Source organism: Lutjanus erythropterus, chromosome 4 (genome assembly GCF_056507025.1).
Source record: "Lutjanus erythropterus isolate fLutEry1 chromosome 4, fLutEry1.hap2, whole genome shotgun sequence".
In the NCBI taxonomy this organism is placed as follows: Eukaryota; Metazoa; Chordata; class Actinopteri; order Lutjaniformes; family Lutjanidae; genus Lutjanus; species Lutjanus erythropterus.
In genome coordinates, this window is record NC_139320.1 from 28597636 (window position 1) to 28623778 (window position 26143).

General features: G+C 39.5%; 1 protein-coding gene across 1 annotated transcript in view; it reads left to right on the plus strand.

Annotated features, from left to right (window-relative positions):
• The first annotated feature begins 577 nt into the window (after positions 1-577).
• The window catches only part of prx (periaxin), a 41823-nt gene continuing 16257 nt past the window's right edge, over positions 578-26143 (plus strand). The window contains exons 1-7 of the mRNA XM_084717520.1: positions 578-1300; positions 17406-17461; positions 19714-19821; positions 22635-22760; positions 23317-23476; positions 25362-25555; positions 25718-25959. Of these exons, the coding sequence (XP_084573646.1) occupies positions 22731-22760; positions 23317-23476; positions 25362-25555; positions 25718-25959 (626 nt within the window). The 5' untranslated portion in view covers positions 578-1300; positions 17406-17461; positions 19714-19821; positions 22635-22730. The remainder of the gene's footprint in view (positions 1301-17405; positions 17462-19713; positions 19822-22634; positions 22761-23316; positions 23477-25361; positions 25556-25717; positions 25960-26143) is intronic.

The following is a 26143-nucleotide window of genomic DNA, read 5'->3' on the forward strand; positions in this document are numbered from 1 at the left end:
TGTTTTCACCACTTTTCCTCACCATCAGAAAGCCTTTTCCAACAGTAAACCACCATTAATTTAGCCAAATATCACTTTCACTTGCTCAGCCAGACTCCTTTTGCAAAAAGAGTCATTTTACCTCTGGAGTAGCTGGTTTACTGCCGCCTCCGTCTGTTAGTATGTTTGTGTTATTGTGTGACTTCTGTGAATCCAAACTAACCTTTTAATGCTGAAGTTAAAATGAAACAAACAAGCTAACAGATGGAGGCAGCAGTGAACCAGCAGCTCCCATTTTCTGTTTTCTGTTTTCTTCATCAACATTTTACTCAGTTTAACTGTTATAAACATCTGTGGTTTCTACAAGATTATTAATGATTTTTTTTTGCAACTTATAAACAGACACGTACTCATTCAACAAACAGTCGGCATTAATTTGAACTTTAATTAACGTGAAGCAGGAAACAAAGACAGTTATTCCAGCCTGGAATATAAATTTCAAATGAGGATGCTGCAGAAGCGAGAATTTCAACTTAGCATGTTTCTTTGATCTCTGATGACATATCATGGTCATTTTATGATTTATTACTGTGAATATATTACAGATTTCTCCTTTAAATTCCTCCTAGAAGCAGGGAAAGAGGGGAATTGTGCTGATCTCTAGCAAAAGAGGAAAAGACTTGATGTTTGATCATTTAAAATAAATTCACCAATTAGTTTTAGAGCAGCAACAGCTTCTCATTTTTCACTGACTAACACAGCTCAGTGTTTGTGTGTAAACTGTCAGACTGACACAGATAATGATGGAATTTTATTAAGACAAGTTTGCCAGTTTTGTCTGGAGACAAAGTGAGAGACAGACAGAGGAACAGTCTCACGTCTCAGACAGACAGTCCACTATATCACAAACTTTGTTATCTTCTTCTCCTCCCTCCTGTATCGCAGCCCCGCCTGTCTCTGCCCTAATATGGGGGCATCTCTCTGCCCTCCAGCCAATCAGGCAGCTGGATGCGTCCGTCCTGGAGATGCCATGGGCCCGGGCCAGGCCCGAGGCTTCAGAGAGGGGAGCAACAGGCTGGCTGGTGACAAGGGGCAAAGGCCTGAGAGGAAGAGGGGGGGAAAAGATTAAAAACACCAAGAAGAAGAGGAAGAGGAAGAAGTGGAGGAGAGCAGCTGAGGGCAGACAGGAAGTTAGACAGAGGGAGTCATAGGGAGATAAGAAAAGAGAAGAGAGAGGCTGAGATTTAAGTTGTGCTGCTGAAAAGTGGAGGTCTGTCACCTTTGGACCACTGGAGGAGGCACACTGAGGCTGAGAATTAAGGTAGGCTGGATGGATGTGGGTTAATAGAGTCAGTGCAGTCTGCTGATACCTGGAGGAAAGCAGAAGTCATGGTTGAAGGCGACTGATAACTCACTTTGTGGAGCTGCAGCAGCAATAATACATCTTCAGCAGCCGTGCCTCTGTTGCTCTGTGTCTCCTCTCTGTGTCTGTATAATTCAGTTTTAAATCAGCCTGAGAACTTGTTTTATTTTCAGAGATATTGCCTCAACATTTGGCAGCTCAGGAGCCGTTCAGCTATGCAGAATAGTTTATGTAGCAGCCTGCAGACTGCACACTGCTGACTGTGGAGAGAATAACAATGGCACGCTGTTTAAATGCAAAGACAGTTTTGGTAAGACAGCTGCCGCTTGTGTTTATTCCAACATGCCAGTTGCTGGTTACAAACACTTGAGCATTCAGTGAGGTTTACGGTAACTATTTGCAGCGAGGCATGTCACTATGACTCCAAGTTTATAAGAGTGTTTGGTAATCAGACCTGGGTCGAATAACACTTGGAAATTATTCATAGCATTTAGTTAAAGCTCGAGGGTGGGGCCCTCACAGCAATGGACGCACCGCGAAAACGGCACTTAAACTCTTTTTGATCACAATAACAGAATGTCCCAGACAAAATTAAGTTTAAATGGTGTTATGCTGCAGAGCAGAGCTGGGGGAGCGGTTGGTGGCGGCGCACGCTCGCGTCAAACAGCCCCTGTCTTAATGTTACACACCAGCGACAGCTGCAGTGTGACAGTCACAGGATCTGTTTGCCCCCCAATTCCTGAGCTCACACACCAGCCTGGTATGTATGTTGGCCCAAAGTGGGTTCAGAGGCGGCTGTAGCCACAACACACCCAACACATGTGTGGCACTGAGTTACATAACGAAATCACTGGGTACAAAACTGAAATTGAGGCTTATATTAAATCAAACTTTCCGATTTATTGACGATACCAAAGTAATCTATAAGGCAGATTCTACGTTTCAGCAACTTTTGCACAAAGACTCTGCTAGCTATGTTTTTCTTGCCTTAATTGTCAACATGTGTTTCACAGATTTGTTGAATACTCGATTCTGATTGGTCAATCACGGCCTTCAACGGTCTCTTATTGTGTGTGTGTGTGCTATGAATAACAGATTGTTGCTGTGGACACAGTTCTGATCATAGACTCTAGAAGAGAGCAATAAGAAGCAATAAGATCATTTTTAAATCAATATATTACGTCAGTTTATTGATTTTTTTAGTAAGTAGTCATGTAATAGGTTGGATAGTTTACAGCGAGTGGGTCATTATTGCAACATAAACCCTGACAGGATGATGCAGGTCTTGAATCATCACAGTATTCCTTACATTTAGCTCCTTGAAACAGACAGATCCAGACAGATCTCCACCAGTTTAAATGGACTGGTTTGGACTGATTCACTGTTTTCTTCTGCTGATGATTAACTGCTTCGTATCTAAGAGAAAAAATGGAGAGGTTTCTTATACTTTTGTTGAAGTTCTGAGCCTAAATTCAGTACTAAGATCAATATTTTTCAAAGTGCCACTGAGGTTCCAGTGAACATGGCAGCATTAACATAGACAGTCGACAGGTAACTATGATGAGCTAAACAATTCACATGGCAACCGAGTGGGATAAACACTGTGAAGCTATTCTGAGGCAACTCAGTAAATCTGTCAAAAAAAGATTCCAGGCATAACTCAGCATTTACAGCTGAGATAAGAGGGAGAACCACTCCTGTGTCCTGATACTGATCTGGTCTTGTAATGAATTACAAAATAAAGGCCTCTCATCCTGCTGCAATTCTGGCTTAAGATCTTTTAATATAGTTATTCGGCAACAACAATAATTTGTTCCCCAAATGAACCTTTTATGAATCTCTGTTGTATATAGAGCTTTAGTATTTTCTTTTTGGAAACTTTTCTTTGTACACTGTGTGCATATCAGAGCAGGCTTTAAAGGGATAGTTCAGATTATTTAAAGTGCTCATCCATCAGTGTATTACCTACTGTAGATGACGGTTGGCACACCCCCAGTTTTAAGAAGCAACAGGAATACTGATCTAGGAAGCTAAGCAATGAGATGCTGTGGACAGGGTTAACAGCAAAACATATTTACCAACCTTAAAAAATTCATATCTGTTAGAGTGTACGCTACATTTAGGATATTTTCTCCGCTTTACTTTGCCGTCAGACAGCCTTTTCCAAAGGGAAACTGCAGTTTCATAAGCCAAATGTTGTGCTCCCTAAATCAACCAAACTCCATAGGTGAAGTCAGTAATTTTACCTGTAATTGAGTTATTGTGTGACTTAAAAGGATTGGTTAGTTGAATCCAAACCTAATCTGAATCTGTTTTATCTCACGGAAACACAAACAAACTAATAGATGACGGCAGTGGTAAACCAGCAGCTCCTGTGTCCTGTGGGGTAAAATTGCTGATTTCGCCTATGGAGTTTGGTTGGTTTGGAGAGTGTGATATTTTGTTCATATAACAGTGGTTTATGTTCGCAAAAAGCTGTGAAAATATTCCAAATACAGTGCACATTTAAACTGATATTGATTTTTTTTTTAGGTGGACCTTCTTTAAGTGGCTAAAATACTTTTTGTTGCTTGAGTTTAGCTTCTGTTGCTTCTACTGTAGTTAATACACTGACCATCCATAAGTACCTCATACAACCCCATTAAAATAATTCAAACTATCCCTTTAATAAGTTTGTCCGTATGGTTGTTAAAGTTGTTGATGTCTCTGTATCTTTACGGCAGCTGCCAGATCCCTCATTACTCCAGCTGGACTTGTTTAAATAGAGTCCAGTAACTCCTCTAATTCTGTTGGTACAGACTGTCACAGTCTGATGCTACAAATAACATTTTGTTATCGTGGATGATGAAATTATTTCGAGGTAATGTGTTGATGAAGAAATCACTGTTATTTTAAGGTAACCCATCACTCTGCAGACGTGCAGCAGCAGCAGGTATAATTTGTATCCACGAGCTGAGAGTAAATGACGTCGCAAATGAAATGATGGATGGTGATAGCAGCTTCCTGGCGGCAGACTTTGGGTGGTGGTGGTTGCAGTTGTGGGTGGGGTTAATTTTAGACCAGGAAGTAGGGTCAAGAGTTGATTGGGCGGTTCAGGAGGGAGACCTCATGAGGAAACACGGCTTGACGTACGTACGAGGGTGAACTTCCCTCAGTGTACACAGAGAGACGAGAGGATTTGTCAGGAAGGAAGACTCATGTAAACAAATGACTCGAGAGCTCATGTCATCTAATATTTGAGATGTTTTTTAAAATATTATTATTCTTTTAACAAAAAAATACAGTTTGTGTTCAAACGTGGCAAATTTTATTCCTAAAATAACCACATCCATGTGTGTGTGTCATTATTTGATAAGCAGATCTGTCAGAAATCTCTGTTTCCTGTTTACATGGAGGCATTTCCTGTCCAGAGGCTCACGCCTGCGGGTGTGTCTTGTTTTTGACAATCTGATGTCTCAAACAGGCAGGAGACACCCTGAGATCTATCTCTCTAATCTTGGCCAGTCTGGACACGATGCTGTTTGGTGCTTTTATCTGAAGTGGCCGACAGCTGCAGAGCTTCCTAAATGTTGAGCCTCAGTGGGAGTCAAAGTGTCCCGCTGCAGCTGCTGAGCTCCACGGACTTCATCTTCCTCCTCCTGCTGCAGAGGAGCACCACACTCTGTCCATCCACCTCCTGAACACAGCTTTTCACTACACGTTCCACAGTGTGTGTCTGTAGAGGAGGTGGTGCAGCGATGGTCGTAGCATCTTTCCTTTTGCTTTCACAAAATTGTTCCATTCAGTGCAGGCAGTAGAGATAGACAGAGACGAATCTGTATCTGTTCAACCAACAAAATCATCTGTCTCTGTATTCAGACAGAAAACCAGAAGTGAGTGTTTATTCCAGACATTATGTTAAATTGGTAAATATATTTTCTAACCAAATATTCACTGGCGATGCAACTGTTGTGCTCTAAAAGCATCAAGTTGATTCAATATTGGCATAAAATTATTATCAAATATTTCCACAAATTCATACTTCATATATACTTCATGCTCTTCTTTATTTATTTAATTTTTATTTAATTTTGTATTTGCACACATGTAAGATACAGTACTGACGGGGAAAAAATGAGTGAATGAATGTGTCAGGAGACGTCAGGAAGCCACAGGCTTGTACTTGGGACCCCCACCTCCTTTCAGGAAAAAAAAAAAAGACACCAACAACAACAAAAAACAAAAAAACACCTTAATACTAATCAAATGATTTATTTATTTATTTTGTTTTGTTTTGTTTTGTTTTGTTTGCTAGAGTTTTTATGTTCATTGTTAGGGTCATTAGTTTGCACAGCTGCTCCTTCCTTTGCTGTGCACATTTTTTTTAAATATTATTTTTACATTTTTTTTATTACAGTTACACAGAGTGTACATACATATATCAACATAGGATATCAAATCAGAAAACAAAACATCGAGTCAGAGGAGAGGAGGAAAAGAAAGAAAACAGACAAGAAAAGAAATTAATGAAAAATAAACAAATCTAAAATAAAGAGTTTCCTGTTGTATCTTAAGTCTTTTGTTATATCAAAAGTGCATTTTAAAACAAAGGGTAAATTCTTGTACATATATGTAGTACTCTTAATGTTACTGCGTTACATTCTGCAAATTATTTTATTATTATTATTTTTTTCACCTAATAATAACAAGCAACTTCAGAAATATCTGTTTCCATGACATTATTTGTGTTTTCCTGAATAACGTATTCAGATTTGGTTGCATTACAAAGTTTTAATAGTAAATATTTAGATACTAAAACGTGCATGACTAACTTTATCCAGCTGTATACATTTTTTAAAAAGTGTATCAGTATAGTAAATCACTGAATCTTGTCAGGCCACCTCACATTCACTCATCTGTAAACTTAAGATCACTTTCTTTGGTGTCAAACACAACATCACAACAAAAAAACAACATAAATTCTCTTCATTTCCTGAACGTCCTCTGGCCAAAACAGCAGCACTGAGCAGAAGTGATGAAAATACTGTTGTTTTTTTAAATTCTCTGATCTGTGATTACTTTGCTAACAGGAGCCATCAGATCAGAAACACGATATCATGTTGTTTTTGGCTCTTGTGAATGAACGACCACTGTTACTATCGTGAGGCGAGACAGGAAATCTCAATCCAGATTGTTCTCCTGTGCGGTTCCCGAGTTGTGGAACAAGTTCCTCTAACCCTGACCCAGCTCTGTCAGCAGAACCTGTCACTGTCCTCACAAATTATCTCCTCTACATCTTCTGAGAGCACTTAGTTACCTAATATATAAAAATATTCTAACTGCACAATGACATTATTGAATGACTCTTACTTCAGTCCAGAATCACAGATGTTTATGAAATAGTCATGAAATATAATCTATAATGTAATCTATCAAGTCATGGACATTTACAGGAAGTATCAATATTTTTCTGTCAAAGTAATAAATACAAATGTAGTATAAAGAGCAAGAAATCCCATGTAGGGATCAGACGGTCCTTTCCCACATCTTTATAACTTCATGCTTGTAGTGTTTCATGCATCCTTTCCATAAAAAAACAGTTTTCACAGGCTGATTTGTTCTCCTCATTACAATTAAACTGAGCTTCATTTATAAAATTAAACCAGTGGAGAGTCTTTCCAGGAACAGTGTCCTTGTTAGACAGGAGAATACACAGAGCTCACTGTAAACACTCCAGTGTGTTTAACACTGCAGCTACTAATAAAAAAAAGTCCCTCATAAAAACTGTTAACAGAGGTGAAGTTCTTTTCACCTTCATTGTGTGGTGATGGAGGCAGAAGCCCAGCCCCCCCCCCCCCCGAACTTCTGTAAATAACACCACAACTGTCTGAATGACAGATAGTGGTTAAACAGGGCGGCGTGTCTTTTATAATTTAGGAGAAGTGACCCTTCTATCTAATCTAATCTAATCTATCTTTGATATTGTGCATTCATGCTTATGGTACACTGCCAGCATGTGTTTGGTTACGCTGGAGGCTGAGTCTTACACTGTTTGAGATGAGGTTGCCATGGAGACAGTGTGATGATGAAAGAAAATCAATTAAAGAGAGGAAATTTCCTGCTGGTAGTCACACCACACAGGTCAGCAGAGTGATGTTACTCACTCCACCTTCATTTACAGTTCAACTCTTGTTTGTCACATTTTGTTCTTATCCTTCTATTGGTGAACTTTTTGCTAATGAGCTCCTCTCAAATTCAAATAACAAATTCTTACATCATCATATTTGTTTTATAAGTTGTAGACTAAATAACAGGACTGTACTTTGATGATCAGTGCTGGTATTAATATTTAAATTTCTCACCAAATTGTAAAACTGTAACGCAGACAAAGAATGAAAATCGTCATATATTTCCAATTGATCTTTCCTTATTGATTTTAGTCTCTGTTTGCGTTGTCATATGTATTTGAAACATTACATTCCCAGTAGTATGTAAAGATTGAACTAAACAATGCAGTATGACAGGATATCTGCCTTGTGAGAGGTGGGACCTTAGTTTCAACCTTATTTTAAGAAGTATTTTTAAATATGCATTGTTTTTCACTTATATGTAGCCTACTTTTAGTTTTATTGTTAATTTATCTTATTGATGTTTTTAGAACACAGGGCTGTGTAATGAGATGTTAGCTGTTGTACCCTTTATGCAGCTCACACAAAAAAACATACAAAAAACTATATACAGCAAATGTGCGATAAATAATAAATCACAAAAATAAAACTATTTCTCATGGTGAAGTCTCACAGCCTGGGGAAAGAGGAACAATGGAGGCACATTTTCTCTATGGAAGAAAAAAGCATGTAAATTATATTTGTAGGGTGCCACTCTGTTGTCTTGTGATTGGTCGGTATATTAATCATTTAAATGAGCATTTCAAACACAGGAATGTAGGAAACTATAAGATACTGTCATGCCGGTAGTTAGAGTATATATTAGGAATTTCAAACAAATGCAACCATTAAATTGTTACCAATAGCATCCGTGCTACCCCTGCATACGTCAGTGCTCCACGTGTACCACCCCTGTCCAAAAAACTCTGGACACGCCCCTGCCGCAGGTCTTAGAAAGTGTGGGAAAGAAGGATGCACAATAAATTAATTTAAAAAGAAAAATTAAGAAACAGCAACATCCTGCTGTTTTCTTCAAGCATGTGTGGCCTGTCTCCTGAAAATCCTCACAGGAGAAACTCATAATGCTGATTTCAGAATGTTTTTTAAGATCCGATGAAGTATTTACAGTCTGAAATAGAAACAGTTTCCCTCCTCTGGTCTTGTGATTGTCCTAAAATTAGAACCAATAAGGTTTGTGTTATGTCCTCCGGCTGCCATTGTGAAAAAGTGTTGCGGTATTTCCTCTGTGTGTGTGCGTGTGTGTGTACTCTTATGTAAGCACGAGAGCAGAAAACCTATTTCTGTCGATATCTGGCCTCTGCTGATAAAACCTCAGTCCACAAATAAATCTCAAACTCACATCCTCAGCTGTCTCCCTGTGCAGCATCACTGCTGCAGCGAGTTTGTCAAAGAAATGTTATCAGCTTTTTAAAGGGCAGATAGGTGGTTTGTTTTCTTTGGGTTGACACCTGATGCTCAAGTCCTGCCATTACCGAGCCAACTAAAACGTCATTAACTTGCCCGTCTGTAATAGGCTTAGAGCCGCTTCTGAACAGATTAGAGCGGCAGAGTCAGTTTCACAGGAGTGCTGCTGGAAAGTCAGAGCAGGACAACAAAAAACCTGCTCACATCACCCCATCACGCTCCCTCACAGAGGTCTGGAGGGGTCACCGCTATAAGACATGCTTTTAAAGAGACTCTAGTTTGTGTTATAGTGTAGAGTGTGACCTTGCATTATGTCCAAATGCCAACGTACCTGTGCAGAGAGTAGTGTGCCCTTTAGTGAGGAGGAAAGTGGGTGTGTGGAGGTGGTGTAAGGGTGATGGATGGGCGTAGAAACACAAATAGAAAAATACTTTATTGTCTGCTATTTGCGTGCCAATATTTGTCTTTGCTCACATGCGCAAAAACAAAACATATTGCATCCAAACAAAATGCATTAAAATACATTTACATAAAGTCACAATAGACATTAAAAAGAGCAGCGGGGGTTTGATGGTGAGGACTGAGTTTGGTTTAGGAGAAAGAATAAATAGACGTAAAGATGCCAAAAGTTCTCATTACATGTTGTCAAATACTGACGCTGCTGTGTCTCACCTCTCTGTCTCATACTCACGGTTGGGAGGATTACTTTAAGGATATATTCCGATACAGTTACTAATTATCTGTTAAAAAATGTAGTAACAAAATAACTTTGTAACTGAATATAATCCAGGGTTTTGGAGAGCTGTCTAATAATAACACTTTGGTCTGACTGGGAGGGAACTCAAAATTAGGGACCTCGATTCCATGTCCCACCCACGTTAGCTGTTTAGCCATTTAGCTGTTTTAAAGGTACCAGATCTTAAAGAAAAAGTCCAAGATAGAGAAAAGACATATTTTGTCTCTTACCTGTAGTGGTATATATCCCTAAGATTTAGATCCCGCCATTAATGTTTACATCGCACACCGTCAGTTATAGAAAGTCTTAGTGGAGCGCCTCAGTGAGTATTTTAGTTTCTCAAATTTTTTAAGTTGCTTATTTAAACATCCAGCATTTACGGAGCAGCATCATCATTCATTCAGAGTTATAATTGTGTCCATGTAGTGAATATATGACCAATATTAAGCTCTGGTTTTCTGACAGGAAACAGCCGTTATACAAGCTAAATATCACTTTCTCCAAAGCCACTGGACTCATCTGGCAAAAACATTTTACCTCACAGAAAATTATCTACTGATGCTTTAACAGTCACCTCCGCAAATCTTAACTAATCCTTTAAAACACTGAAGTAACGGTGGTTTCCTTCGTCCATGAAAGCTGTATGGTAAAGCGGCAAAGACGTGCTGACCACCATCCTCTGTAGGAAACACACCGACTGTGGATAAGTACCTCAAACAAGCCCACTTCAGATAATCCAAACTATCCCTTTAAGAGCGAAACGTTGCTTGGTGTGAATATGTAAATGCAGTTAATCCCTTGTTCTAGCACACTCTCATAAAGTATGATGACACATAAAACTGACACCGAAAAAGTAAAAAGGCATTGCTCAGATTTTGTTGCGACTGAGCCTTTTTTTTGCACTGACTCTGCGCTGGAGTTGAAAGGTGCTGTCAGACCGTGTTTAAGCTGTCTTTTCCACTCTGTGACCTCACTAACAAACCCGCCTGCATTATCAAGTCTGCTCGAGACAACTTAATCCAGCTCCTGCTAGACAAAGTGCCGAGTGGCTGACAGCAGCAGCAAGCTCTTTAGCTCCGTGGTTTGTTCTCTGATCTTCACTTTCAGAGCCCGTCGTGAGTCAGGCAGCAACAAACTGAGACTCTGCAGAGTAGCTGCTCTGCCTCGTACCCACTACTTTATTAACCGCTCATTAATTTATGGGCAGAATCTCTTGAAAATAATGTGACAGTGAATTTGTTTGAGAGTCGTCTGTGGGGGCGTGTGACTCTCCAGACAGGAAGCAAGCTTGCGTGAACTTGTTTGTGCTTTGATTTGGCCTCTTGGATATTTCTTCATGGGTTTTGTCATTTTGACTCTGAGCACAGAGCACTTTGATCAGATTTGGGTGCTGTGTGTGTTCAGTGCTCGCTCGGTCGATGGAGTGTGATCACTCAGACTGGATGTGTGTGTGTGAGCATATGTATCTTTGATGTTCATCTGTGCCACAGCAATAATCTAACAACTTGACAACCTGAGTAAGCGCTTGTTTACTTGTTATTCTTTCATTTATTTTTCCTTTGAGATGAAATCTGATTTTCCCTTGGACTTTTTTTTTTCGTCATACTACATTCACTTTGAACCAGCAGCAACCCCAGAACAGAATGTAGATTCACTGGAAAATGGTTGCGTGAAACATGATGAAAAAGAAAGGCATTTTATACAGACTGCCCTGCAGCACATGAAACAGTTGTTGTTTTGTTATTTACAAATGTAGGTACAGTAGGTGATGTTAATTTTCAGCAGTGCTATCTTTGAATTAGCATTTCCTGCCCACGCCTCTACAGCTAGAGATTACAAGCTGTAGTACATTCCACCGGTTGTTGATGAATTTCTGATTTTGACTTCTCCCACTTTCCAGTGGTGGAGGAAGCATTCACACCGTTTACTTAAAGGGATAGTTTGGATTTTTTGAAGTTGGCTTGTATGAGGTATTTATATCACATACAGTAAATGATGGTTGACACATCCCCAGGTTGGAGAAACTGAGGAGTACCAGCATGGAAACAAAGTGATGTGCCGCTGTGGATGGGGTCAGCATCAAAATGTATTTTAGCCACTAAAATATAATTAAAGTGGCAAATATTATATTTTCACTGCTTTACTTTGCCAGCACGCAGCCTTTTCCATCAAGAAACTACGATTATATAAGCTAAATATCACTCCCTTCAAACCAACCAGACTCCATTGGAGAAATCAGTCATTTTACGTCACAGATCACAGGAGTTGCTGATCTACCGCTGCCTCCATCTGTCGGTTTGTTTGTGTTATTGTGTGACTTCGGTGATTTAAAAGGTTAGTTCAGATTTACCGAAGTCAAAAATAACACAAACAAACCAACAGATAGAGGCAGCAGGAGACCAGAAACTCCTGTGCTCTGTGACTAATACCACACTGTAAAAATACATTGAAAATGTTACTTAAATAAGAGTACATCAGCAAAATCAGGAGTATTAAAGTATTAAAGCTAAGAGGTAAAATCAGGACTTAATTGTTGTAGATGGTTGAGGTGAAGCTCATTTTGTACTATGATGATACTAAATTATTATTTTTATGGATTAATCTGCTTCTCCATGAATTGATTAGGTGTTTAGTTTGTAAAGCACTTTCACAATCTTTTTTTTTCGGTCTAAACCTCAAGATTTTAAAAAATAAATAATTATTGAAATAATTACATTTGAGAAACTGGAACCATAAAATGTTCTTGTGAGAAACGATTATCAGAAAAATAGATTTCCTATCTAATCATTTCAATTGGATTTAAAACTGTAAACAGCAAAGTAACTAGTAAATAAAGCTGTCAGACAAATGCAGTGGAGTAAAAAGTACAATATTTGCCTCTGAAATGTAATTTAGCAGAAATATATAGTTACATTCCCCTCTGTCCACCTGTGCTGTGCAGAAGGGTGAGGGTCCGTGCTGATTGGGGCAGTCGTCGGGCGTGTGCAGACCTGCAGATGTGTGAGCGTGAGCTATAATAAGACTGGGCCTGTGAGGCATTTCAAATCTTCACCTCCTCCTCCTCCTACTCTGCCATCCCTCCATTCCTCCGCTCCATCCAGGGAGTGCCACCTCCTCCACCTGCTGCCGTCTGTCTGTCACACAGAGCTGCGGTCTGAAGCCGCCGTCAGGTGCAAACCTCCACAGCTCTGACTCAAGTTTTTACTTTAACAGAAAGTTTTTCTCCAGAGGTCTGACTGCAGTTTCTGAGCTCAGAGCTCGGGGAAACTTTTTATTTTGATCATTTTGATGGTTTTTACCACTTTGATAACTAACAGGATTACTTTTTGTAGATACTAAGCGTACAAATGACAGCAGCGTCGCCCTGCACATTACTGTCACTGTTGTGTCTGCTGCAGGTTAACGAAACACGGCAGTGACGACTGCTCATTTATGCACTGACTGCCACTTTCATGCCATTAGCACAGCAGTGTAGTGGCTGCACCTGTTGTTGCTGCTGATACAGTGTCAGTCACTCAGCACAAAAATAATAGCTGAGAAGCCTTGATCTCAGCACGGCAAGCTGAACATCTCTGTTTGACAAGTGTGTGACAAAACTGGATTTATTCATCAAGCAAAATGTGTCAGAATATCTAAACTGTGTAAGATTCAGTGTTTGAAATGAGTTTTATTACCTCTGCTTGGTTGCATAAAACCACACTAAGGTTTACCTTAAATTTTCAACTACAGATGCTTTTTAGGAAAAAATTAGTTGCAAAAAGTCAGCATAAGGATTTCCTTAGAGGGTTGTAGGGAAAATCCCTTTAATTTCTGAGTGTTCGTCCTTAGCTCTTCCCTTCCCTTCTTTGTTAGCTAGCTAAGCTAGCACAGTTAGTTCTCCTGTGTTAGTTAGCTTGTCCAAAATGGACGACAAAGAAAAAGAAAAATGAGAATGTTGTTCCCCTCAAATAATTTGGAAAGAACAAGCATATAATCCAAAGTAAATTTAACAAAGCAGCCATAACAAATATGTACAAGGAGAAGATGTGGAGAGAACTAGGCCAGTGCTAACTGAGAAAAACAATGTGAGAAACCTTGCTGCAAAACAAACTATAGATGAAAAAATTACTGTGACACAAAGAGAGGAAACAGACAAACATTGACAGTAGACAAAACCTGATGAGGTTCAATTTTTTATTTTGCTTAAGAGACAAACTACAGTAAGAAACTTATGGTGCTTTATACAACCAGGCACAGAACTTTAAAAGAAATATACCAGAACCATATTTTTTTGTCATTATGTACATTTTATTTTGAAATTAAATGTGTGCTCAGTGTCGAACAATATTTTGCAAATTTTTGCAAAGTTATTTGCACAATAGCATCAAACTTTTATTAAAATGAAAAAAAAAGTTCAACATGGGACTTGAGTTGCAATATAATAATAACTATTTTGATAATTGATTAATCAGCTTGAGTACTTTTACACAAAAAAGTAAAAACTCTCTAATTCCTGCTTCTTAAATGCTTCTTTTCGCCCCCTATGACAGTAAACTGATTGTGGACAAAATACGACATTTGAGGATGTAAAGTTGGGCTTTAGGAAACACTGATCAACATTTTTCACCATTTTCTGATATTTTATTGACCAAACAAATAATCAGTTAATTGAGTCCTACATGGGATGCACTATGTCATGTGTTATTACGACTCATTGTCACTGTAAGCACAGCAGAGTCAGTGATCTACAGGGTCTCAGGGTGGTTCTGACGTCTCCGTTCTCATCACTTACTGTAAGAGTGTATCACTTCATGTGCAAAGGGTTCATCTCTGTGAAACTTGTTCTCCTCTCTGAAAGCCTGCTTGTCTCTTCTCTTCTTCTCCTCTGTGACTGATACACTGCCGGCTAAACGCTGCAGCTCTGAATGTGTGTTATGTGTTCCTGTGACCTCCTAGACACCAGATACCTCCTACCCACCCAAACAGCCATCCACGCTGACACTCTACACGTCCAAACACACACGCACAAATTCAAACACACAGATGCACAGACACAAATACACACACACACACACATAGTTAAGCTAAGGCAGTTAAAAAAGTGATCACATGAGGGCAGGACTGTGAGGAATGAGACCGCTGGGGCCCACAGTGACAGAGAGCCAAGTGGTTCCTGAGCGAGTGGAGAAACGCTGCTGATGGACTGACGGGAACCTGACCACAAGAGCTTCTGTACTGAAAACACTTTAGATCAATCGATAACTTCTGTAAATAATTAATAATTAAAACCGTACTTAATGGTTCGTACAGACGAAGCTCTGCAGGTGCCTAGAGTTCCACTTTAGAGTTAGACTTTAGAGTTTTGCTATCTTTAATACATCAAAGCTACTTAAGCATCCCACCAGTTAATGTGAACTACTGTGTTTTGTGGTTGCTGCTACAAACACTCAGCTTCATTTGGTTCCTGCTGGAATAATTTCTGCTTTTATAGTTTGCATCAGCTCTCCACACTGATGGGTTGATATATATCGAATGCTTTTACTTATTTGTTATTTAACTGGGACAGTGCACATTAATGAACACTGCAAATGCACCAGAGTTACCTAAGAGGCTATTTTTCATCTGTAGTCCTTGGACAGATGTTATAAAGTCATCTTTAGAAACAGAATATAAGATTTGAATTGCAAAGTTATTCATAATTTATAATTTATAAGCATACAGAACATTAATAAAAAGAAAAGAGAATATTAATGTGAACAGAAACATAATTCAGGACATCCTTAAACCACACTGCCATGTACTATTTAAAACATGCAACACAGAGGATCACAATAGACATGCAGAGCACATTAAATGCTAATAGAATATAAAGACAACATTGTGATGAATTGTTAGACACTAACTGAAACATGCAAAGCAAAAGCATAGACATAAAAAACATGCATCATACATATGGCACATAAATCAGTCTGACACAGCAAATACACATTAAAAGATGTACATTCAGGTACAATGTGTCTGAGACCATTTGTCACTCTGTCCACCTTAAATGTCTGCATGGACATTAAAGCATCAGGAAGCTCGCCGTGGAATCTGGGCTGCTGTCTGGTTCATTTTAGTGTGTTTGGCTGCACGAATTCCATCACTGCCAGTCTTAAATCATTGCGAAATTATTCTTTTCTGTTAATATGGCTTTGATGCAGTGGTTACTGATGCATGGGCATTGCCTGAAAAGTAAACAGGAATTTGCTAATTCAGTATCACAGCAAACAAGAACAAATATCTCATCATGTGATTGTGATGAAGTGTGTGTGTGTGTGTGTGTTTTCAAGACAGTAAGAAACGTAGGCTTTTTCTTCTTCCTCCTCTTTTTTCACTGTTTCAGAAAACCTTCTGTTTTCTGACATACAACTGAACTTTAACCTTCACAGGCACATTCGGTACAGTACAGTGCTGCAAACTTTGACAGCATACCAACATCTCTATTTTTCCATTGTTTAACATGTAGGTCACATATCTTGGTTATTGTGACAGTGTCACTTTTGTCATGGATGTTTTGGGGCAGTTATCACCGGTTTCCTAAAAATGTCTAAGTGGAGAGTTTGGAGAGTTTGGATGGTTTGGGTTCGGGTAGCCGGCGCAGATGCTTGACCAAGACTATGGAAAGAATCTCAAGACCGCTGCCGCCGCAGAAGCTTCAGACTGGCACTCATGCCACTATAGCAGATGCATATGCACGAGCCTGACATGAACACCTGATGCTTCACTTTCTTAAGAACGCTGCTCTAATGGCATGTCAGTGGTGACTGGTGTCATCCTGCATAAAGGCCATATGTTATGTATTAAATGCTCCCTAAAACATTTATGAATTGAATTTATTAAATTAATTTCTACCAATATGTGTGCACACATGTGCACACATTTTAAAAAGGAAAAAAAAATGAAACAAATCAGCAAAGCAATCCTTGTGCATCTGGTAAATTTAAAGGGATAGTCTGGATTTTTTGAAATGGGGCTGTATGTGGTAGAAGGCAGTCAGCCAACCCCATTAACTCCTGTGTTATGCTTGTTTCTTTGGAGAGAGTGGTATTTGGCTTAAATAACAGCAGTTTCTGTTGGAAAAGGCTGTCTGACAGCAAGATAAAATGGTAAACATAATTTAAATATAAGGTATCCTTGCAATGCAGGCTGTCTTAAGAGCGGCTCTTCATATTGGGGTGGCGACATTTTGTGCTCATTACTGAGGAGAATGAAGGGCAGTTCATTTTTTCTGTCAAGGTATGTCCTTGAAAAAATGTAGGCTTAAGTTTGTTAGTAGCTGTTGAAACATCTACCTTGCATACCTAATACACTGAACGTATAAGTACCTCATACAACCACACTTCAAATGACCCAAACTATCCCTTTAACTCATAATGGGATAAAGTTGGAGCAGCACAGTTTCATTTCATTTATTCCTTTTTCCATGAACTTCACTGTTGTCTTGTTTAAAACAGTTTGAGGTTATTGGACAGGTGTTACTGTGGCTTAATTAATCCCCTGTTTATGAGCTCTTATCTGCAAGACAGGCGGTCAAATTAATTCAGCCACTTCAGGAAATGGCTTTTCATTCTTATTTTTCACATTGTTATTCAAGACTCTCATACGCAATATGATGGAAAAAACCCAAATTGCAATTACTGCAGTCTCGTCTTAATTGAACTATGTGAGCACAATGTTGCAAAAAAAAAAAAGCAGACAAACCTGACTTTTTTTTTCTTTTGTTTGTTTGTTTCAGACTCTGACAGAGACCAAGAGGACAGCCATGTTTTCAGCCAGACCAGAGATCCAGCCGTGAGTAAACACAGACCTCCTTCTGTTCATGCAGATACACACACATGCTACTACCATTATGAGAGTTGTAACACCAAACTGAATCGAGGTCTTAAAAGAGCAGAATGACGACAAGATGATCAACGCAAACACACAAACACAAACTACAACAGAAGTCCACATGAGCGCTCACTGAAAACTAGATGTTGCGTGTTTTATTTCTGTTCCCAGTCCCTTTTAAATGCACCATCTGTCCTCCACACAGTAAAAACATGCCGCACTTCAGCTCTCAATATGCAGACGACACTTTAAATCAGTGGAGCGATTCTTTTATGTGATCGCAGTTTGATGACAGAAATGAGAGGCAACAGATGTCACTGTTTGTTGTTGCAAAACTGATGTTACGCTGCTCTAATGTGTTTTAAATTTACTGCATTATTACACTTTATGAAAAGAGCTGCAGATGATTTTGGATTGTGTACTTTACCTCATATACAAGATATTAAATCACTCACTTCATGCTTTAGTGTTCACTGGCTGCTGAATATGTGTGCGCAAATGTGTGTGTGAACAAACTATAAGACACAATATATACGATCTCTGTGTGTAAGACAGGATTAAAAACAGGAGCAGATATTTGGTTGGTTAACAAACATCTTATTGAGTAATTTGTTCCATCAAAGGAAGTTACTGAAATAATTATTCTCAGAATCTGCAATGGAAATGTGTTATTGGTACATATGAGAGGTCACAACAGCCTGACAACAGGTGAAGTGTCAAAGACAGGATGTTTTTACAAGATTAAGTATGCGAGAGTTTATGAAACAAGTAGAGGAAGGAGATCTGGGAGGTTGGAACATGACATGTTTCCTCTAGAAAGAAGGTAAGAGGTGCTTCAGGTTCAATTCAGTCCAGCTGAAAAACTTCCAGCTGGAATAAAACACAACCATTACAAATAAAATCATGTGATAATAATGATGCAAAGGGTCCTGGAACATCTAGATTTAGATGTCAATGGTTAACCACTGAAAATATTTTTGACCACTTACGCATGTCAGTTTGCATACACACACACACTCAGCTTCGGCTTTACTATTATCTAGCAGTCTGAGGTAAAAACACGAAGCTCAGTGTGGGAACGTTTCGATGTTGGATGTGAATTGTGTGATGCTGCGCTCCAGTTCAGTAGAAGTAGCACTGCTGGACCACATTAAGATCAAGCACCCGGCTGCCACGTCTGAGGATGGCTTACAGGCGAAGATCACGTTGCTGCTAGACAGGGGGAGAGAGTGTGATGCTTGCTAGAGGGTGACCAGGGAGTGCATTTTCACTCCTGTCCCATCCCACTGCCACAAAAATACTCCGGTCCCATCCCAATACCAAAGAATGACTCCTATCCTGTTCCCATTAATCCACAGTCCACATATGTCATGCGCTGGTCAGGTGGCTGCAACCACAGAGCAGACAAGAGAGCGTAAAAAATATTATTGAAAGAAATGAAAACTTAGAAAAGAAGTTCAAGATAAACTCCCGTGAAGAATAGTGAAATTGACTCCCATCTGGTGGGACTCCCATGTCATGAACAGTTTGCTTCACTATGCAGCCAGTTGTCTATGTGAATGCATGGTCAAACAGGTATATCTCTGGCCTAACAAAAACAAAATTAACCAAAACTGACAGCACTATTTCCTGAATAACTCTCTCCACTGATATCTGCATCCCAAATCGTTAAGCAACACAAGAAGTTAAAATACATTCAGCCATAAAAGAAACAAGACTGTCAGTCATCTCCAGGCAATGATGATGAATGAAGCTTTGCCAGAGAAAAAAGCCATGTCATTGTTTTACTGCCTCTGTGTACTGACTATCAGTAACTGTTTAGATTTTATGTGCTGGGGTATCATGATCACATCCTCAGGTGGACTGGTAGTAAGCAGCACATGATCAGCATACAGAGTACCTCGGAGTACAACAAGCTCCCAGCTTCTTTTTTTATTCTTGGAGAGAGAGCTGACTGAGCTTCACATTCACTGGGAGCCTGGAGCTTCCCAGTACAGCCAGTTCCCTTCTGTTGAGTTGGTTCACTGGAGCAGTGGAAGACTGAAAGCTGAGAATGTCACTACTTGTTGAAATACTGTATATTGAGAAAATTCACATTTACTTTCCTAAGTTAATAATAATTATAAATGTTAGCTGAGTCAAAGGGCAAAATCACACTAAAAAGTGCTGCTGCGTGAACATTTGAAAGTGACTGAACACGATCCTCTCTGCAGGTAAAAGACAAGAGGCGGTCGCCCCCCTCGAACAGATCCCCCTCCGCCCCACAACGCAACCCTCACCACAGCGGCTCCACAGACGAACAGGAGAGCCCAGAGAGAGTGGTGAGACACACACTCACACACACACAGCTGCATTAGAGCACTACTAAGATGCACAAGCAGTGACACATGAGGGAAATCATTAATATATACATACATGCATCTCCCAGGATGTTGATCAGGAACAAAGTAAAATTTAAGGTGTCCTTATTAAAGAGAGTTTACTATAAAAGTTTTTCTTAGCTGTAAATCAGGCAGGAGAAAACTAAAGATTACTGTGTTTAGTGCTAATTAACATATGTTAGCATGTTAACATGCTAAACTATTAAAAATGGTAAGCTAAAATGGTAAATATTATACCTGCTAAACATCAGCATATCAGCACTGTCACTATGAGGATGTTAGCATGCTGATGCTAGCATTTAACTGAAAGCACTGCGGTGCCTAATGGTATGTTCATACTACCAGCTACAAAGCATCAGGCATCAGAAAGTCATTTTCTGTGGAAGTCAGCAACATGAAGCCAGAAACTGATGCCTGACACTTGCCGCTGTGTGTTGGGCGTGAGCTGCCCTCACTTTTCTTCATGGCTCCAGTGATGTATAAACAATGGAAGAAAAACTCGCTCTTGCCCATAGCCAGCTTTGTACCACAAACCACGCCGAGTGCTGATTTGCATTTCCATTACCAGTCATATCATATCAAACTGTGCCAGGTCATCTGTGCCTAAGCACATGCACTTGCAATCCCGCAAGTTTTTAAAAATCTCTGTGCATTAAACTCTCAGTACTTTCGTAGCTTCTAACAAAATCTCCGTGGTTTGAAGTTTAGTTTTGCTCCTGCATCTCTGTTTTTAAGTTTAGGTGAAATAAAACTCATTTATCCACTGTTTAATAGACAATTGTGTACCACCTAAGAAACATCTTAAAGCACATTGCCCTCTTGTACTGTAGATGCAAATCCCTGCTGTGCTGGTTGCTCTGCTGGTTGCTTAACAACTTCACGGTACGACACCCTCTATCCTTATAGCACGTTTAGATTACCGGTGACAAAGCATCAGGGTACAAATCATTTTCAGTGGAAGCTGGCGACATGAAGCCAGAAACTTACATCTGCCACTTGTTGCTGCGAATTGAGCGTGACGTCCTACAAATAAAAGCTGAACTGGCCTCAACTTTTCTCAGCCAACTTTCAACAATGCAGCCAACCATGCTTGGTCCGTTTTGTAGCTGTGTTGCTGGTTATGTGAACATACACTTACAATAAAAACCAAACCAAATAAAAAACAATTGACTATTCCTTTAATTCTGACGAAGAATGAAAACCAACAAAAACATTACTGTAAAATAGTAAAAATTATAAACTTGAGTCAGAGGTCAAGAGCTTAACAGCATCACAGGTCAGTTAGATGTACGCTGCATTTGTGATTTACTTTATTTGGATCGAGAAGAGTCTTTATGATGTTGACCTCTGGATCCTTAAGGCTCCAACTGCATACAGACTTACAGAAAATGTTGACATTTTTATGAACTACATTGTTCTTCAGATATATTTTGAAAGTTGAACACAGCATTGTGACTGACCTCGTGACCCCAGCAGCCACCAGGCCCATACAAACTGGATCACAATAGTCCAGGCCTGATCTGCTGAGGTCATTGTCCACCACATAAACAACCTTTCATTTCTCACAGCTCAGCACACATGCCAGTCATGTCGTCTTTTCACGGCGCAGCAGGTGACGGCCAGCCGCTGGACGCAAAGTAGACAACAAAAACCATGTGAATGTGGCAGATCTGAAACCAGACGCAGGTGTCGGCTGTAAACACTCTGACCCACATTCATCATTCAGGGACTAAAATGTAGCACGTTAGCACTTTAAGACTTTTTGTAAAAACAAAGCTGTGCTGCTTCTTGTCGTAGGACAGCAACACCTGCTGGTTTTTCACTGAAATGTCAGGGTAGCAACAGAGGTTTTTTTTTTTCTTTTTTCACACAAGAAATGAGCACAGTTACACACAAATATGACATGTTAGTGCCATCATTAAATACTGTGGATATTTTATTACATTTCATTTAAAATAAATGGTTTTACAAAGATGTATTATTTTTTTTTACATTTAAATGGTTATCTTTGCATTCTCTTTTGTGCAATTACAAAATTAACAGTAAATGAGTTATTACATTAACACACGTAGCTTGCATAACAGTGGAGATTCAATTGGAGGACAAAATCTATATTATATTTACTGTAAAAATCAGAAATTACTGTGATATGTCATCAGAGATTAAGGAAAAATGTTAAGTTGAAATACTCGTTTGTCTGCTATCAAAGTTGCAGCCTCCTTTGAAATTTCTGTTCCAGGCAGGAATAACTGATCTTGAATGCCTGTTTCACGTTCATTAGAGTTCAAATTAATACTGATTGTTTGCTGAATTCTGTTTATGAGTCAGCCGTAGGTGTTTAAAACTGTTAAATTGAGCAAAACGTTAATGGAGTTTGGTTGGCAATCAGACAAGCAGCCACTTGACTCAAAGTCCAGAGTGTATTTTCAGAGCAGTGAGCTTTTGTTTTCAGGATAACGGGCCTAACTTTACATTGGCAGACAACTTACAGTTATAATCAGCTGATCAACCTACAGTGTAGGACTCGTCCTTGTGTGTCATTGTCAAATTACATTCCTGCACTCCTGCAGAGTTCCTGCAGCCTGCTCGAGCTTCCCCATGTCTGGGGAGGAGGTGGTGGGGGAAAACAACCACTTCAACTATAGATTGTATATTAATATATTATTTTGGTTGATTTTTTTTGTTGTTTTTCTGCCCTGACATGCACCAACATTGCAGATCATCTCACCCTGTGTTATCTGTGTTATCTGCAGGTGCAGAAGGAGAAGCTCCATGCAGAGCTGAAGCAGGTGTTGAGTCAGAAGAGAAGTCACCTCAGAGAGTCGACCTGCCAACTGGCCCAACCGGAGATGGACCCAGAGCCTGCAGACGAACAGACAGTAAGTCTGATAAACACAGTTCATGTGTCTTTTTTAGGCTGAAATATTTATTACTCTTGTTTGTATCAGTGGTTGGTCAGCAACTGCAGAGTTCTTTGTGCCATAAGAACTCTCCAGTCGTCTCCCAAGTTATTTTCTTTGGTCAGACACTGGAAAAGTGGATGTAGTCCAAGAATAGCGTGACCTTTCCTCCATGACAGCTTAATGGATAAAATGGATTCAGAAGTAAAGTGTGAAGTGACAAATAACTGTACAGTAAAGTCTGCACTCACTCAAGCAAGTGAAACAAGATATAAAACAGCTCTGAAGCTCATTTTTTTTAATCTGTCCAGCCAAGAAAAAAAAATGAAAAACAGGACAGAAGAACATTCAGTTTCTTACATGGTGCATGTCCTTAAATCTGCATCATGCAATTCTGCACACTGGTGGCTCCAAATGATATTGAACTCATAATTTGCATTCACAGAATCAGTGTGTAAAATTTCCTGTTCCTGGGCATCATCTTCATGTAAGAATTTTGTTCTTGAAGACTAAAAGTTGCGTGTCTGTGTTTCAGAGTGGGGAGGAAGCCTCTAAGTCGGTGGAAATCGTGGTGGAGACGGAGGCGGAGGCTGGAGCTAGCGGCTACAGTGTGACTGGTGGAGGACAGCGAGGGATCTTTGTTAAAGACGTCCTCAAAGACTCGCCAGCTGCTAAACATCTCAGTCTACAGGAAGGTACCTGCGGTCACACCTGATTCATTTAGGGAGCACATTTGACAAACGTAATCAGTGTTTTAAAATGATCAGAATCCAAACAAGAAATAAAATAAAAATATGTACACTACAAACTCTGAGCCATGGTGAGTGTGTGTCCTGGATCTGTGAACCACTACTAATGCTTTGTTCATTAATATAGTACTGTTGAATATTCAGCACCTTTTTCAACTTTAACAGGAAATATACTGACTCTTTTCCAAAGAATTATATCCATGAAGGGTGTGAATGCCCTGGACAAAACTTAAAATTGGACAAAAAGAGAAGTGTCTATCATGTCTCAGATATATAAAGGTTGGATAAAGAGTTACAGCAAGTCATGCTGTTTTTGCCAATAATATGTCAATGATAATGATAAATTTATATTGATAGTAATAATGATTACATTGATTAAAGAGGTACTGCACACTTTTTCATATATTCAGTGTTTGAAAAACGATACCTTGGATTCACTGAAGTCACACAATAACACACACAAAACAAACAAACTAACAGATAAAAGAAGCAGCTGACCGTGTTCTGCGAGGTTAAATTACTGACTTCGCCTATGGAGTTTGGTTGTTTTGCCAAGAGTGATATTTGACTTCTATAACAACAGTTCCCCATCATAAAAAGCTGTCTGATGGTAAAGTAAAGTGGTTAAAACTCTCTTAATATAGCGTACAAAGATACCTCAAACAACTCTATTTTAAATACTATGGATGATCCCTAATACTGATGTTAAAAATGAAAGTTCTTAGTAAATTTAGAAAAATATGCATTTCATGGGTTGAAAACATGCCATCTATTTTAAATCAGCCCTGAACCTTGAAGGGCAAATGCTGATGTAGAATCAACCATTCAGGATTAATTGATTTATATTTAAAAATGCTAACACCTTCAGAGTTGGGTGGCCCACCTCACTGAGCAACTCCTACCTCACACAACCAGAGGGGGACTGAGACTGGCCACCATCTACCCAGCAATGCTCAGTATCCTGAATGTAGCTATTGAATATTTAAGGCTTGATTTATGAGTTTGTGCAACTAAATTGTTTCTGGGACTATCCATATGAGTAAGGACTCTGTATACTCACTTTGTCCACAACAGTTAAATGGCCATAAATAATTGATTGGCAAGTTTATCAATAAATAAGAGACACAAATAAAATGTAGGGTTTTAAAATGGTTTAATCAGTGATGTATGTCTATTAATGGAATATTTACATGGTGAGTCTGTAACCACACTTGAAAGACTTGGAATGTCTGAGGATATACAACTGATATTGACAACTACCTGTTACAAATACAGGTGTGTGTTTGATTCCTTTCCTTTATCTGAGGAGGACCTTCTATGGTCAATCAGTCACATGCATGTAACATGAAAGAAATGGGGACAAGTCAGCAGATATTCTTACTGGAGTAATCGTAATGACTACTTTTCCTTTTATTACTTCTGCTAAACACCAGGCTGAAAAGCAGTGTTTTTCTAGCCTGCTGTACTGTATTTCTGATCACACCCAGCAGTTGGGTGTGGTCAAAAGTGTGCTTTGCTGCACCTACAAGCACACTCAGCAGTGATGTCAAGGGGTCCCGGAGTAGCCTACACCTGTACTTCACTGCAGCAAGGTGAGGAGTTTTGACCACTGGAGCTCAGCAAACACACAATTCTCAGGACACTGAGACTTATTATAAATGGCTGTACTTCAGTACAGTTTTTGGCTACTCTACCCATCACTGAATGCAGGACACTGCACTGCCATGATGTGTATTTAGTAACTCGATGAAAGTGTAAATTGAAATGGAGAAGTGTGACTTTGACAGGTTTTAACACAAGACTTATCAATTATAATGTTGTCTGTGTGTAGGTGACCAGCTGCTGAGTGCCAAGGTCTACTTCGACAACGTTAAGTATGAAGATGCGCTGAAGATCCTTCAGTGTGCGGAGCCATACAAGGTCAGCTTCCAGCTGAAGAGGACCATCCCTGGAGCAGACGTCAGTGTGCGGCCTCGAGTTCCCAGTGTGGAGGTCAAAGGTCCCAAAGCCAAGATGGCCAAAATGGTAATCAGTTGTCAAACATCAATTAGAAACACTTTGGGGTGTTATGATTAGACTTTGATAAACATCTTGACTTTTATAGGATTTTCTTGCGACTTTAAAATCAAATTGCAGGCCTTCAAATGTGTTCAACTGACCATCTTGTCATCTATGTGTGTATTTCAGAGTGTGAAGGGCACCAAGCCATTCAAGGCCAAGAAGAAGAGAGGTGGTCGTTTTGGTCTGAAGAGGCTAAAGGAGAAGCGCAGAGAGGAACTGGTGATCGAGGGAACGCCCCCCAGGCTGGAGATGAGCGACGTAGATGTGGAGTTTTCTCTCCCGAAATTCAAACAGAGGAGGAGTGTGAAAGTTGAAGCAGGAGGAGCCGGAGGAACAGCAGCCGTGGGGAAGGCAAAGAGGAGGATCAGGTTGGTCTTGTTTGTGTTCTTTCTGTCTTTGCTTTTCATGTTGAAATATTCACCATTACCTGCTGTACTGAATGAAAAAACATCTGAAGAAATTTGTTGAGGAACATGGTAGTTTTAAAGAATAGTGTTATTTAATACTATTACTGACTGTATTTTAATTACATCAAATGATCAACTGAAAAGT